The sequence below is a fragment of the Electrona antarctica genome, assembly GCF_951216825.1.
Source record: "Electrona antarctica genome assembly, chromosome: 19".
Classification (NCBI taxonomy): domain Eukaryota; kingdom Metazoa; phylum Chordata; class Actinopteri; order Myctophiformes; family Myctophidae; genus Electrona; species Electrona antarctica.
Genome location: NC_136800.1, coordinates 32,340,513 through 32,353,128, shown reverse-complemented (window position 1 = coordinate 32,353,128; position 12,616 = coordinate 32,340,513). Strand labels below are relative to the sequence as shown.

Genomic DNA, 12,616 nt, shown 5'->3' with positions numbered 1-12,616 from the left:
TCGCTCCTATGCCACCAAAATGTGGAATGCCCTACCTGTCATTAACTCTTTGAAAGATTCAAGTTTTCATAATAATCTGCGACTTTCGGTCGCAATAAATCAGATATTGTCAGAAAGTAAATATATCAGTAGCAGAATCTGCGACTGGACTGTCAACAAAGACAAGACATGCTTAAGAGTTTGATGTCATGTTGGTACTGTTTGACTATGAATCCTATAACAACATTGTCCAGCACGAAAGTGCCGTTTTCCTCTCAAACCAATGATTGTGTTTTTATAATTTCATAAATGTCAATTTAACCAGTAAATATTTAGTTCTGTCTAATGATTTCATATATCTCCACTCCAGGGATACCAGGGAATGGTGGATGGTGCAGAAAACATTCAAGAGGCCTCGTGGGAAAGTGTGTCCAGCATGCTGCAAGTGGTAAGAACAGCACTCTAAGGACAATATCTCTCAATGTGTACAGTTACTTTATTGGAGGTATACAGTAGGTTGCATACTTTTAGATTATGCCAAACGCGATTTAAATTCTGACCTTCTGGCCACAAGCCTGTAAAGTCGAACCCTATGTGGTAGGAATGCTCTTTTCAGGCATGCGATGTCACTGTGTTGATTCTAAAATAGGTTATCTATGTTCTATCTAAGCTCTATCAGCTTTCAAACACACACTAGAAGGTCCTTTCAGACGGGGAGCGGGTGACGCAGGTGTTGTCGCCTGGATCAACGACAACTCTGCTCCAGGTCTGCTCATGAGGGGTGGGGGACGCTTAGTGTAAAAAAAAAATCACACCCGTGTGAACTGAGTGGTGTAAGGTTTTATATAGCATGATCAGCTGTAGTCTGACGTAATGTCTGACGTAATGAAATAAGGTAAGGTATTATGTAGCCTGATCAGCTCTGATCTGACGTAATGAAATCACACCCGGATGTGATTTCACAACTGGCTTTTTCTGTGCAGAGAAAATGACCACGGTTGCTACGGTCATCCAGTTCACCCGGGTGTGATTTAATTACGTCAGAAATTATTTTGAACATAGCAACCATGGTCATTTTTTTCTGCACACAAAAGCCAGTTGTAGGAGTGGTTTACACCACTCAACACAAAAGCCAGTTGTAGGAGTGGTTTACACCACTCAAAAAGCTATACGCAATCCAGGTCTAGTCGCCCGCAGGCGTGTGCACGAAATGAGCACGCGTGCGACAATTTCACAGGGCCGTGCCCACGGAAATACGCTTGCATAATCCGTGCATCCAAAATATACGCACGCCTCTCATTGAAAATGAATTACTAGGCACGTACGTCAGTCGCTCCCCATCTGAAAGGACTTTTAATGATCAGAGGGTAAACTTACAAAAGTGGGACTCAAAGCCACAACATTTGAATGCCATCACAGATGCTTGACTGTAAGTCACTTCCGCTATCCATTGCGCCACACACGCTGTATCACCTTTCATCCCATCTTTATATCAAAAGCCCATAAAATCCAATTTGAATTACTTGATACGTGATACGTGATACGCGATGACGTTTAGAGGTATACATGAAGCTTGATTAAATTCACCTGTTTAATTCCTGCGCGTCCGTCCGTCCACAGCTGGTACTAATTACAGAAATCCTCCGTCTTTAATCCCATTCAAGATGACATCCAGACAGTGTATTACTATTACTCGGTTTAAACTTCAGCAGCACGCTAAAATATGTATCTGAAAGCATATAGGATAGAATAATCCCTGAGCTTTGCTGTCTGTCGTTCTGTGACTTTGTTTACAAACATCTGCATGTGTGTGCGCGCCTCACGCACGTAGCAGAGCTCCGTCCCATAGCCTGGAGGGATGATCCGTTCTGATAAATCAGTGAGCTTGCCTTTTCAGGGTGAAACTTCAAAATAAAATGTATTTTTCATTGCACCACACCTTTAAATTTGGAATGATGCATGTTGGGAATGCATCATCCATCCGTTTATGCAATACCTGTTGTACTTGTCAGAGGGGCTCCAATTTCGTCGCCGCCTTTACCCGCAACGCGGCCCACAATTCAGCCGCTGCCCGAAGATTACGAATATAGGAGCTTTCTCTGTCCCTTAATGGTATTTTTTTAATCTCAGCTAATCCAATTGTTGTCTTTACTCTAAGAATATTCATATTAAATATTCATAATAAACAATCCTTCCCAAATGCTATCCCCAAGTCATTAATTGACATACCCATGACTGGGAAAGGTTTCATTTCAAAGGTTTACTCCTCGATTTCTAACCATACAGCAATTTCTGTAAAGAAAATTAAAAGATATTGGGAACATGAACTGGGTAGGATTATATTAGATGATGAATTCTGGTGGAATGCTTTAATGAAAGTGAATGATAGTACATCATGCGGTAGGCTGAATTTAATACAATTTAAAGTTCTGTATGAATGAATGAATGAATGAATTTCTGAATGTCTGTATGTCTGAAACACTGTCGTAGCTCCTCACTGGCTGCACCAATCACTCTGACTTTTCACACAGGCATTGACCATAATATTATGGAGGTCTTAACGTAGCCCTTTTTTTCAATTTAACAAATTATTAATTAATAATTAATTTATTATTGAATTAAAATTTCCCATCGACTTACATGGGAAAATGCGAAAAGTCTTTTTTCTCAGAAACTGTCGGAGCTAAAGTTACAACACTTGGCAGGGAGGTTCTTAAAATTAATGTAGGGTGGCGCTATAACAACCCACTTTACATTTCGCCTTATAACTAGTACCGTAGGTCGTAAAATCCAAATTCCTTGGGTTCCTGGATTCCTTGGGTCATGACGCATCTCCCCATATAGGCCACGCCCTTTTGCGTGCTTTTTGCTCTTCCACCTACAGCTTTTGTGCAAATCTCATCTGTTTTACAAGATGTAGAGGGTGTTTTAATCAACAGAGAGCCCAAAGCAATTCCATTCTCATCCATAGGGGGTGCCGCAAATGCGGAATTTTAAAACGTTTGTTGCAAAAAACATGCTTTTATAAATCCACTCCTAATACTTACACATGATCACAGGGGTGACTTGACATTGTAATTGGCTAGCTAAATCAGTGGGAGGGGCCTACATTTCCCAAGGTGTCTGTGCCATCGATCCAACCACACTTGGCAATTTCCCCAGAATTGCACCTTTCCTGTACTACTTGCGGGTCCATGTGTTTGGTTATACATACCAACAGTCCTACAGTCATGAGTCCGAGACCCTACCCCAAAACCCAACCCTAACCGCACGTGGACGGCACGGTGGTTTTTAACCCGCCACGGGTTAGTTTTAACCCGCAGGACATGTCGGGAGCCACGGGTGATTTTAAACCCGTAGCACGGGTTACTTTTAACCTGCAGCGCATGTCGGGAGCGATGGTGTTGTCGGACTAATGACTTACTGTTGGTATGTCTAACTAACGTATGCATGTTAAATGTTTTGATGAATTGAACATGGTGGACCCTCTTGTAAACAAGCGTAATGCTTAATTGGGTCGTCCACTCACAGTTAACAGTCTTTGTATTGAGTTTGTGCTTGAAATGTACTGTAATTCTGCAAACTGTTAATACATATTTCAATCAATCAATCCCCACGGGCAAGTGCCTCTTACACCAGACTGATTACACCTCAAAATACATACATCAATAATAGGATCTATTACATTGCTGTACCCACACTGTACATACTTAGATGTTCATATATTTGAACAGGTAAGGACTAGTTTCACTCATTTCAAACTTTCAATAATATACCCCAACACAAAATGTACTTTTGACAACCTATGGTTACTGTACTGGATACCCGTTGTTATGTCACTCTTGTGCAAGAGTTGGCAGCCATGTGTAATGCCAGTAATGCCAATCATTTTCTCATATTATTGTAAAAACACTGGATACGTTCATGCTATGATGCCTCTCTGTGTCGTTCTGCAGGATTCTACCCTTCAGGCTGTGTGACTCCTGCTGTGTTATTATTAGACAGGCTAAAAGAAGCATGAAAGAAACAATAACAATGTCATGGGAGGAAGGGAACTGAGGGAAGGAATTCTTAGTAGTAGTAATAGTAGTTCTCAAAGTTTTTCGTACCAACAACCCCCAAATTTGGCCGCAGACCCCCATTCTGAAAATGTTTTGTGCCAGGGACTCCCAGAGGATAAGATTTCTGTTTAAAGAAATATCTAAATTATTCAAAACGTTTCAAAGACTTTCAATATTTTCACAGTTTCCAAGCCCCTCTTATTAGACCACGGAAATGAGGTGCAGCTTTGAGAGAGACTCACATGGTGTCTGTCTTCCCATCAGGGCGGTACAGTGATCGGCAGCGCTCGCTGCAAGGAGTTCAGACTCCGCGAGGGCCGCCTGAAAGCCGCAGAGAACCTGGTGAAGCTCGGCATCAACAACCTGTGTGTGATTGGTGGAGACGGAAGTCTGACCGGTGCCAACAAGTTCAGGGAGGAGTGGAGTGGCCTGCTGGATGAGCTCCTAAAGCAAGGTAACGCCAGGATTTAGTCACTCACTGTGATTTAGTCACGCACGCACGCACGCACGCACGCACGCACGCACGCACACACACACACACACATACACACAAAACGTGTGTGTATGGCAGGCTGTTGAAACTATTTATAAAATTATTAATCATGTGGCTCTCAGGATCCATGTGGGAATGGTCTGACCTATAATTTGGCCAAGGTTTCAGCCCGATCCAAACACCAACTTGCATTATATAACTGTTTAAAAGTTAAATATTTATAGTATCGAGACACACACACGCACGCACGCACGCAAAACCTTTTAAAATAGTTCAAATAGCTGATCTACAAGCTCACAATGTGTCGATGTAGATCGGCTAGTTGAACTATTTTAAAATGATTTTCAAAATAGTAAAAAATGGAAAATGAGTTTAGGCATAAGGGATAAGGGTGGCACAAGATGGATCCCATAGGGTCTTTGCCTCAGGGACACTTTGACAGGGTGGGTTTCCAATCCATTCAGATACGGCCCCATAAGATCAGTGGAGATGCCGGGGATTGAACCCGGGGCCTCATACATGCGAAGCATGCGCTCTACCACTGAGCTACATCCCCTGTGAGACTTATGCTGACCTCATGTAGTCACAAATCTTAATATGAATAGGAAGGTGTCACTGTGATGATTAAAGACTGGACCTTCTGCCACTCAGGGACACTTTAAAAAAAATAATTAAATCCTACTTTGGAGCCCATTTTTAACCCGGTGCCAATTGCCTAAACTGTAATCCTGGCTGCTACTCTCCCTCTGCCAACCTGGGGACAGCCCCGAACTGAGCTCATGCTTCCTTCAATGCATGAGGCACTAGCAGGCCGCTTCTTAACACCCGACGGGGGGGGGGGTTCCCGGGTAGGACGTAGCACATGGAAGGCTGGCCAGGGGGAGGCAGTATAGAGACCAGGATTACTGCATGTTTTTTGTGAGGGTACCTACCCTAGGGGACACGTGGAGAACATGCAAACTCCACACAGTCACAGAAAGGCCCTTTTGCCAACCCCACCTAGGGTACGGCCGCTCATGCAGGGACACTTTGAGCATGTGTGTGACTGTGTATCTCTGTGCTCAGGTGCAATTGATCAGGAGCAGGTGCGGGCTAACTCCATTCTGCACATTGTGGGCATGGTGGGATCCATCGACAACGACTTCTGTGGTACAGACATGACCATCGGTACAGACTCTGCCCTACACAGGATCATAGAGGTGGTGGATGCCATCATGACCACCGCGCAGAGGTACTCTCCCCTTTTTACTTACATCCATTTAAATTTAAAACTAGAAAAGATAGCAGCAGCAATTATGATAATAGTAATAATAGTAATAGTAAAAAACAGAACAGCACATTAACACTTTAAAGGTTATGTCTATAATGCCATTATGTTATAAGCCATTATAAATGCAATTATAATGCACTTATAAGGCTTCATTATAAATGTTAATAATTATGCATGCATAACAATTTATAACAAAGACACGTTACAGCTGACTAAGTTAGGGTAGTTATAATGTGCAGTTCCACTGAGCTTATAATGCATTATGATCAGCATTTCAAATGCTTTATAAACCTTTGTTATAAGTTGTTATGCATAGTTATAAACATTTATAGTGAGTGTTATGAAGCCTTATAAGTGCGTTATAGTGCATTATAAATTAAATTATAATGCATTATAGAACTGACCCATATATTTGTCTTACCCAAAGAAAATATACAAAAACAATAAAGATTCCCTTGATCTTTGCAATTTTCTCTTTGAACACTGAGGATTTTACTTTGTAGAATCAGTTGAATATCCCTTTCTAATGGTTTCCTTTAATCAGATTAAATCACGTTTAAAGATAAGAGAGAGTGGGCCTCTTCCCTTGGTTAACCCTGGTGGTTTGAAATCTGAGAGACAGTGAGTTTAGACAGAGTAGGGGCGGGCGGGGGGAGGAGTTCCGTTAGAGACAGAGTAGGGGAGGGGGGAGGAGTTCCGTTAGAGGGGGCTGCTGGTGAAATCTGACACCGGGGATGGCTCAGGACACGTGGCATCACAGTTAAAGAGGTCTGCAACTCTAAATCTAAATCTATTTGATCAGGTTACTCGTGTTTGCGTTCAAGGCTGTGTTTTTCCAAACAGAGACTTGGCCAAGCATATTAAGTACAAAAAAACAGAACAATGAAGTCACTTCATGTAAACTAAAGTGAGAGAAAGAGACAGAGGGAGCGATTGACAGTTATAAAGGGGGAGGGGGAGCTGCAGGGCATAGGGCTCTGTGGCGCAATGGATAGCGCATTGGACTTCTAGTCAAGCACTTGAGAGGTGATTCAAAGGTTGTGGGTTCGAGTCCCACCAGAGTCGAGCTTTTTGTGGGGTAGTACTACTCTGTGAAGGGAAATAACTGAGTATATAATCTGTGGAACCATTTTGGACAAAATGTACTCTGTTTATTTGCTGTTTTGTATAATTCTGGTTGGTATATCTTGTGACTGAATCCACAGCACTGAAGACATTATTAGCAATATTTATATACCAGTAGCCATAAATACTCCAGTATTCACCCCCACAATGTGATTCATATCCGTTCTATTTCAGTCCAAGACAAACATTGAGAGTGTCATGTTCTGTGACAACATTGAGTTTACAGAAAAGGGGGTTAGATAACTAAGATTGTGTTTGTGTTCATTGTTTATGTCAGTGGTTCTCAAAGTGGGGGTCCGGGGACCCCGGGTTCCTTGAAGGGGATTCCAGGGAGTCCCCAGCAAAGTGATTTCATTTCACATTAAAACATTTGAGAACCACTGTGTTAGACAACTTGATTGTGTTAGTGGCCATTGTTTATGTGACATGTCACTGTCGCGTGATTATCAATCACAGCAGGGCTTTCCTAGAACTGTGGTGGGATAAATAATAACGCGTCACTGTCCCCTCTATGCTCTCCCAGTCACCAGAGGACCTTTGTACTGGAGGTGATGGGAAGACACTGTGGGTAAGGCTTGTCTCTCTACTTTGTTTTATTCTGTCTCCCTCATTGTGAATAACATCAATATGTCCACCTCACTTTTTGTTGACACCAATATTGTAATGTTAAAAATGTTGCATGTGCGCGTGCATGTCTGCGTGCGTGTTTGTGTGCACACAGGTACCTGGCACTGGTCAGTGCGTTGGCCTGTGGAGCGGACTGGGTGCTGATCCCTGAGATGCCTCCTGAGGATGGCTGGGAGGAGTCCATGTGCAAGAAACTGTCAGAGGTAACACACACACACACACACACACACACACACACACACACACACACACACACACGTACCAGTACATACTAATTTGTACATTTCTTCAGGACTTTCTCATGAACTCATCATTAATTCCTGGTCCTCACCATTAACTAATGGTGAAGTCACTATGACTTAACCAACTTGATATATTGCATCAGTGAAGGACACTATTCCAAAGGAACTTCTACTTTGAAGATCTACTGTGCGCTATTTTTGGCAAAGAGATTTGGGGCTTAAGACTTAATTAAGTGCTTAAGTCATTGTAACTTCACCATTAGTTAATAGTGAGGACCAGGAATTAATGATGAGTTCATGATAAAGTGTTCCTCATATTGCATATCACCTCGGAGGCAGACAGCATGTTGTCTAAAAGCTTTGGTCAATAACGCAGCATTTATCCACACACGTTTCCAACTACATGACTCATTGTTTTTCCCAGTAGATCACATTATAACTGCAGTAAATCCACCAGAATCTCTCAAGCTATTATAAGCTTTCAAACACACTTAATTTGCATAAGTGCGACTCTGGTGGGACTCGAACCCACAACCTTTGAATGCCATCTCAAGCCTTTGACTAGAAGTCCAATGCGCTATCCATTGCGCCACAGAGCCCATAGAGCTTGTGCTGATCCAACCTCACTCTCTCTCTCACGCCTGCTCTCACTCACGGTCTGTCTTTCTTTCTTTCTCTCAAATAGAATTTAGGGGCTTTATTGGATTGGAATGGTAATTGTAAAAAAAATCTAAGCTTGTACATAGAATTAAATGTATAGACATTTGTGTAAAGAGAGCTGTATAACATTGCAATCAAAGTAGGTAAAATTAACTTAAATACAAACAGAAAATATAATAACTAGTTAACAGATCATTCACAAACTGGAAGTTAATGAGTTATTAATGACTTAAATGTTTGTGAATAGTTGGTTAACGATTATAACTACCTTATAGATAGCTAATTAATCAATCAATCACTTACTGGTAGTTAATGAGTTATAACTGACAAATTAATTTAAAAGCATGTTATTTATAACATAACATACAACCATACATTATTTATAACTATGCCTTATATACAGTATATTTAATAGATTAGGAACAAGCTATACTTACTAATGTCTTGTATGTAAACACATAATAAAGGTGTTGTCTGTTTCCAGTTCAAATCTGCTAAGCCAATCAAATGAAGTTATGGGAAATGAGGAGTAGTTACAAGAATAATAACTATTGACATGGTCTTAACAAATGTATTTCCTAAACTTAATATATAATAATTTATTAACATACATTTAACCAGTCATTTATAACTCTTTAACCACCAGTTTGTGAGTGATTCATTAGCTATCTATAAGGCTCATATAAATCCTTAACCAACTATTAATGAATGATTCATAATTCATTAACTACCAGTTTTTTAGTTAATCATCTATTAACTAGTTATAACAGATAGTTATTCTAAAGTGTTGCCGAATATAAACAACATTTTCCAAGAACTAAAGATAAAGTTTGGCAGCGGTGGGATTTGAACCCACGCCTCCGAAGAGACTGGAGCCTTAATCCAGCGCCTTAGACCGCTCGGCCACGCTACCACACACACACTGTTGCCCTCATTTCCTGGAAAACACTCAAGGATCCATTCAGTCATTCAGTGAGTCACTGTTTCCCTACCCCCACCCCCACACACACACACACACACTCACAGACACCCAGTATGGTGTCTACTCTGAGTCTCTTTCAGTATTCAATTTAAAGGGCTTTATTGTTTAGTTTAGTTAGTTTATTTTGGTCCTTTTAAAAACAATACATAACAAAAAGGCAATTTAGAAGAAAAAAAATAACGGTCCTAAAAGGTGTAGGCTGAAGCTAAAAGCTTATTTGAATACAAGAAATACAAGAAAAAAGATCACAAAATCAATAAACAAATGTTTTGATTTAGCAATAACTGAAAAACGATAGTTTTTTGCTAGTCCAAGTGTGAAAAGTACAAACAAGGAAACAGAACAAAAAGTAACAGAAAAAAAAACCTCCGAAAGGAAATCTGGGTTTCATACATTTTCGAGTGTTAATAAATAATAGACCTGCACAGTGTACAGTAGCATAGCAATATGATAGTATTGCCACCAGGCTACGGCAGACTACACAACACTTCTCTGTATAGGTAGATTCTTAAATAAATAGATAAATGAATATAATATAGTAGAGAACAGAGACTCATACCAACCATATTTCCTTTGTTATTTATACATTAATTAAATAATAAATGCATATATCTATATTTAGGGATGTTTGTGTATTTGATTTTTCAACAATATTTATTAATTTGTATTTATAATAGGGACACTCCTAATTTCACCGTTCATTGTCAATTGCAAATATGAGACGTGTGGGAACAAAAGCTATATATAGGAGGGGCTAGCGCCCCTGAAAAAACAGAACCGCTTCTGCCCGGGCTCTGGACAGGGGCCCTGCCCAGGGTCCATAGATGGAGCTGGCCTGTTCTGACATCATAACACTCCATATTTGGGCACGTCTGACACAGAACCCCATACATAGGAATAAAGGGACACAGAGAGACACATACATAAATCTCCATATATGGGCATAAAACGGAAACATAGCCTACATGATAACTGGGTGGGGCATGCATTTGACACACGTGTTCCACACCACCACAATGATGCACAACCTCCCCTTTATTAGCCAATTGATCACACCTGATCACCCCCCTACTCTAGTATAAAAACTAAAACGTTTTTTTGTTAAAAAGTTAATGCTCTATACTAGGATAGGAAGCAATGCTATAAAGTGTGGGTCCCCAACCTGGGTCCGTGATGGCATGGCTCACGGAAATGTTGTTTTTGCACACTGGCACAGCTAGGGAGCTAACAAAGAGTCTTGAAAACCGTCATTTTATGTCACTAGTAGTCCCTTTCCTCACTTTTGATCATTGGTCGAAAGGATTGTGATTTCCCCCCCATTTATCTGAAGGACAGCCAATGAGATGCTTTTCCCGTGGTCCGCAATTGCTTCCCATGCTCTTATTGCTCATTGTGGAACACAGAATTCGCTAGCTCACCACATTTGGCACAACTCCGGTCCGGTCACAGAATTCGATTGGTTACCATCGATTGGTTCGATAGTTTACCATCTTATGTTACATTACACTAGAATCTCTGATAAAATGCTCGATCAGCTCTCTAGACACAAACCGCATCAGAGGGTTAACTTACAAAAGTGCGACTCTGGCGGGACTCACAGCCACAACATTTGAATGCCATCCCAGAATGCTTGACTGTAAGTCCCATGCGCTATCCATCACGCCACAGAGCCGATGCACCCCGATCTGATCCAATCTCTAGAAATCTATCACTATCACCGTGTCTCTTCTTCTCTCTACTCCTACAAATTTAGTCCAAACATCACGCAAATCAGTACACATTATCTCTATAGTCAAGTGATCAAGAAGGATCCATCACATTTTTTATATTCCATCCTGATTAGCGAATTCCAAACATTTCTAAAACAAAATAATAATAAAGTGTTGGGCAGAACACACACTCTTTAGTTTACAGCATATCTGGAACAAATCTTTCTAGTTTGAGACAGACTTGTACTTGAGGTAAGGCACTGTATCTCGCTGCTCTTGCTGACTGTAATCATGCACAGCTGATAAGAGTCTAATCGGTCTATTGACGGCCCGGGCTTCTTGTATACAAACATTACTGCATTTGTGCACATTCAGGTGGAAAAACTGCTTTAACTGAAACATGTTTTAGTCCCTGAATGTGCACACATCCAGAAAGGTTTGGAAGGATTGTCCTGCATAAACGGAACAATGACCTGCATGTTATAAACATGTACACCCGTGTCATGAATCAATGTTAGTCCCCAGCCTATTCAATGTCTCAATGATAACATACTTATTACTACTATGACAAGAATCGTCATTGTGTGGGTTTTGAGGAAAGAAATGTGACTTCTTATTTCTGTGTGTACACAGATTTAGGTGTAGGCTACACAGGAGGAGAGAGAGGGAGAGCGAGAGAGAGACAGGAGAGAATACAGAGATACAGTGATAGCGACAGTTATATAGTATAGGTGGGATCAGATATGACTGCATCGGCTCTGTGGCGTAATGGATACACATGGGACTTATAGTCAAGCATGTGTGTCTAGATAGCTGATCGAGGGTTTTCACGCTTTCGCATTGGTGTCATTCACAAAGTTCCCCCATGATTATTCAGCGTATGAATGCCCTTTTTTTAACCAGTAGTAACCTTCCCTCGTTCACCTGAACGATGCATCAGCGTCGGGGCTCGGACATGAGGAAATGCAATCCATTTCATGCACATGATAATGTCAGTATCAAATTTAATTTTGCAAAGTAAATAGAGTAAACATTCTGTATATACTGTGGTTTCAAATGTAATAAATATTGAATGGGTTGTTTCAGTATGAGAGATGCCTGACGCTCCCCCCACCCCCCACCTCGGTGTATTGTGTGAAAATGCAGTAGTAGAGGACACCTTTTAACTGCAGTACATACACTAGAATCTATTAAAAATGCTCGATCAGCTCTCTAGACACAGACGCATCAGAGGGTAAACTTACAAAAGTTCGACTCTGGTGGGACTCAAGCCACAACATTCGAATGCCATCCCAGATGCTTGACTGTAAGTCCCATGCGCTATCCATCGCGCCACAGAGCCGATGCACCCCGTTATGATCCAACCTCTCTATATATCTATCATTATCCTCCTCTCCTCTCTTGCACACCCTTGCTTGCTCGCTCTCTCTCCCACTCTCTCTCTTTTTTTGGCAAGCATGCTGACTAT

At 41.1% G+C, this 12,616-nt stretch overlaps 1 protein-coding gene across 5 annotated transcripts in view; it reads left to right on the top strand.

Annotated features, from left to right (window-relative positions):
- LOC306943949 (ATP-dependent 6-phosphofructokinase, platelet type-like) overlaps positions 1 to 12,616 on the top strand; it is a 52,691-nt gene that overhangs the window by 6,970 nt on the left and 33,105 nt on the right. For all 5 annotated transcript variants that reach the window (XM_079530513.1, XM_079530511.1, XM_079530509.1 and 2 more), the window contains exons 3-7: positions 350 to 427; positions 4,305 to 4,494; positions 5,599 to 5,764; positions 7,452 to 7,496; positions 7,650 to 7,758. In XM_079530513.1, the coding sequence (XP_079386639.1) occupies positions 350 to 427; positions 4,305 to 4,494; positions 5,599 to 5,764; positions 7,452 to 7,496; positions 7,650 to 7,758 (588 nt within the window). The remainder of the gene's footprint in view (positions 1 to 349; positions 428 to 4,304; positions 4,495 to 5,598; positions 5,765 to 7,451; positions 7,497 to 7,649; positions 7,759 to 12,616) is intronic.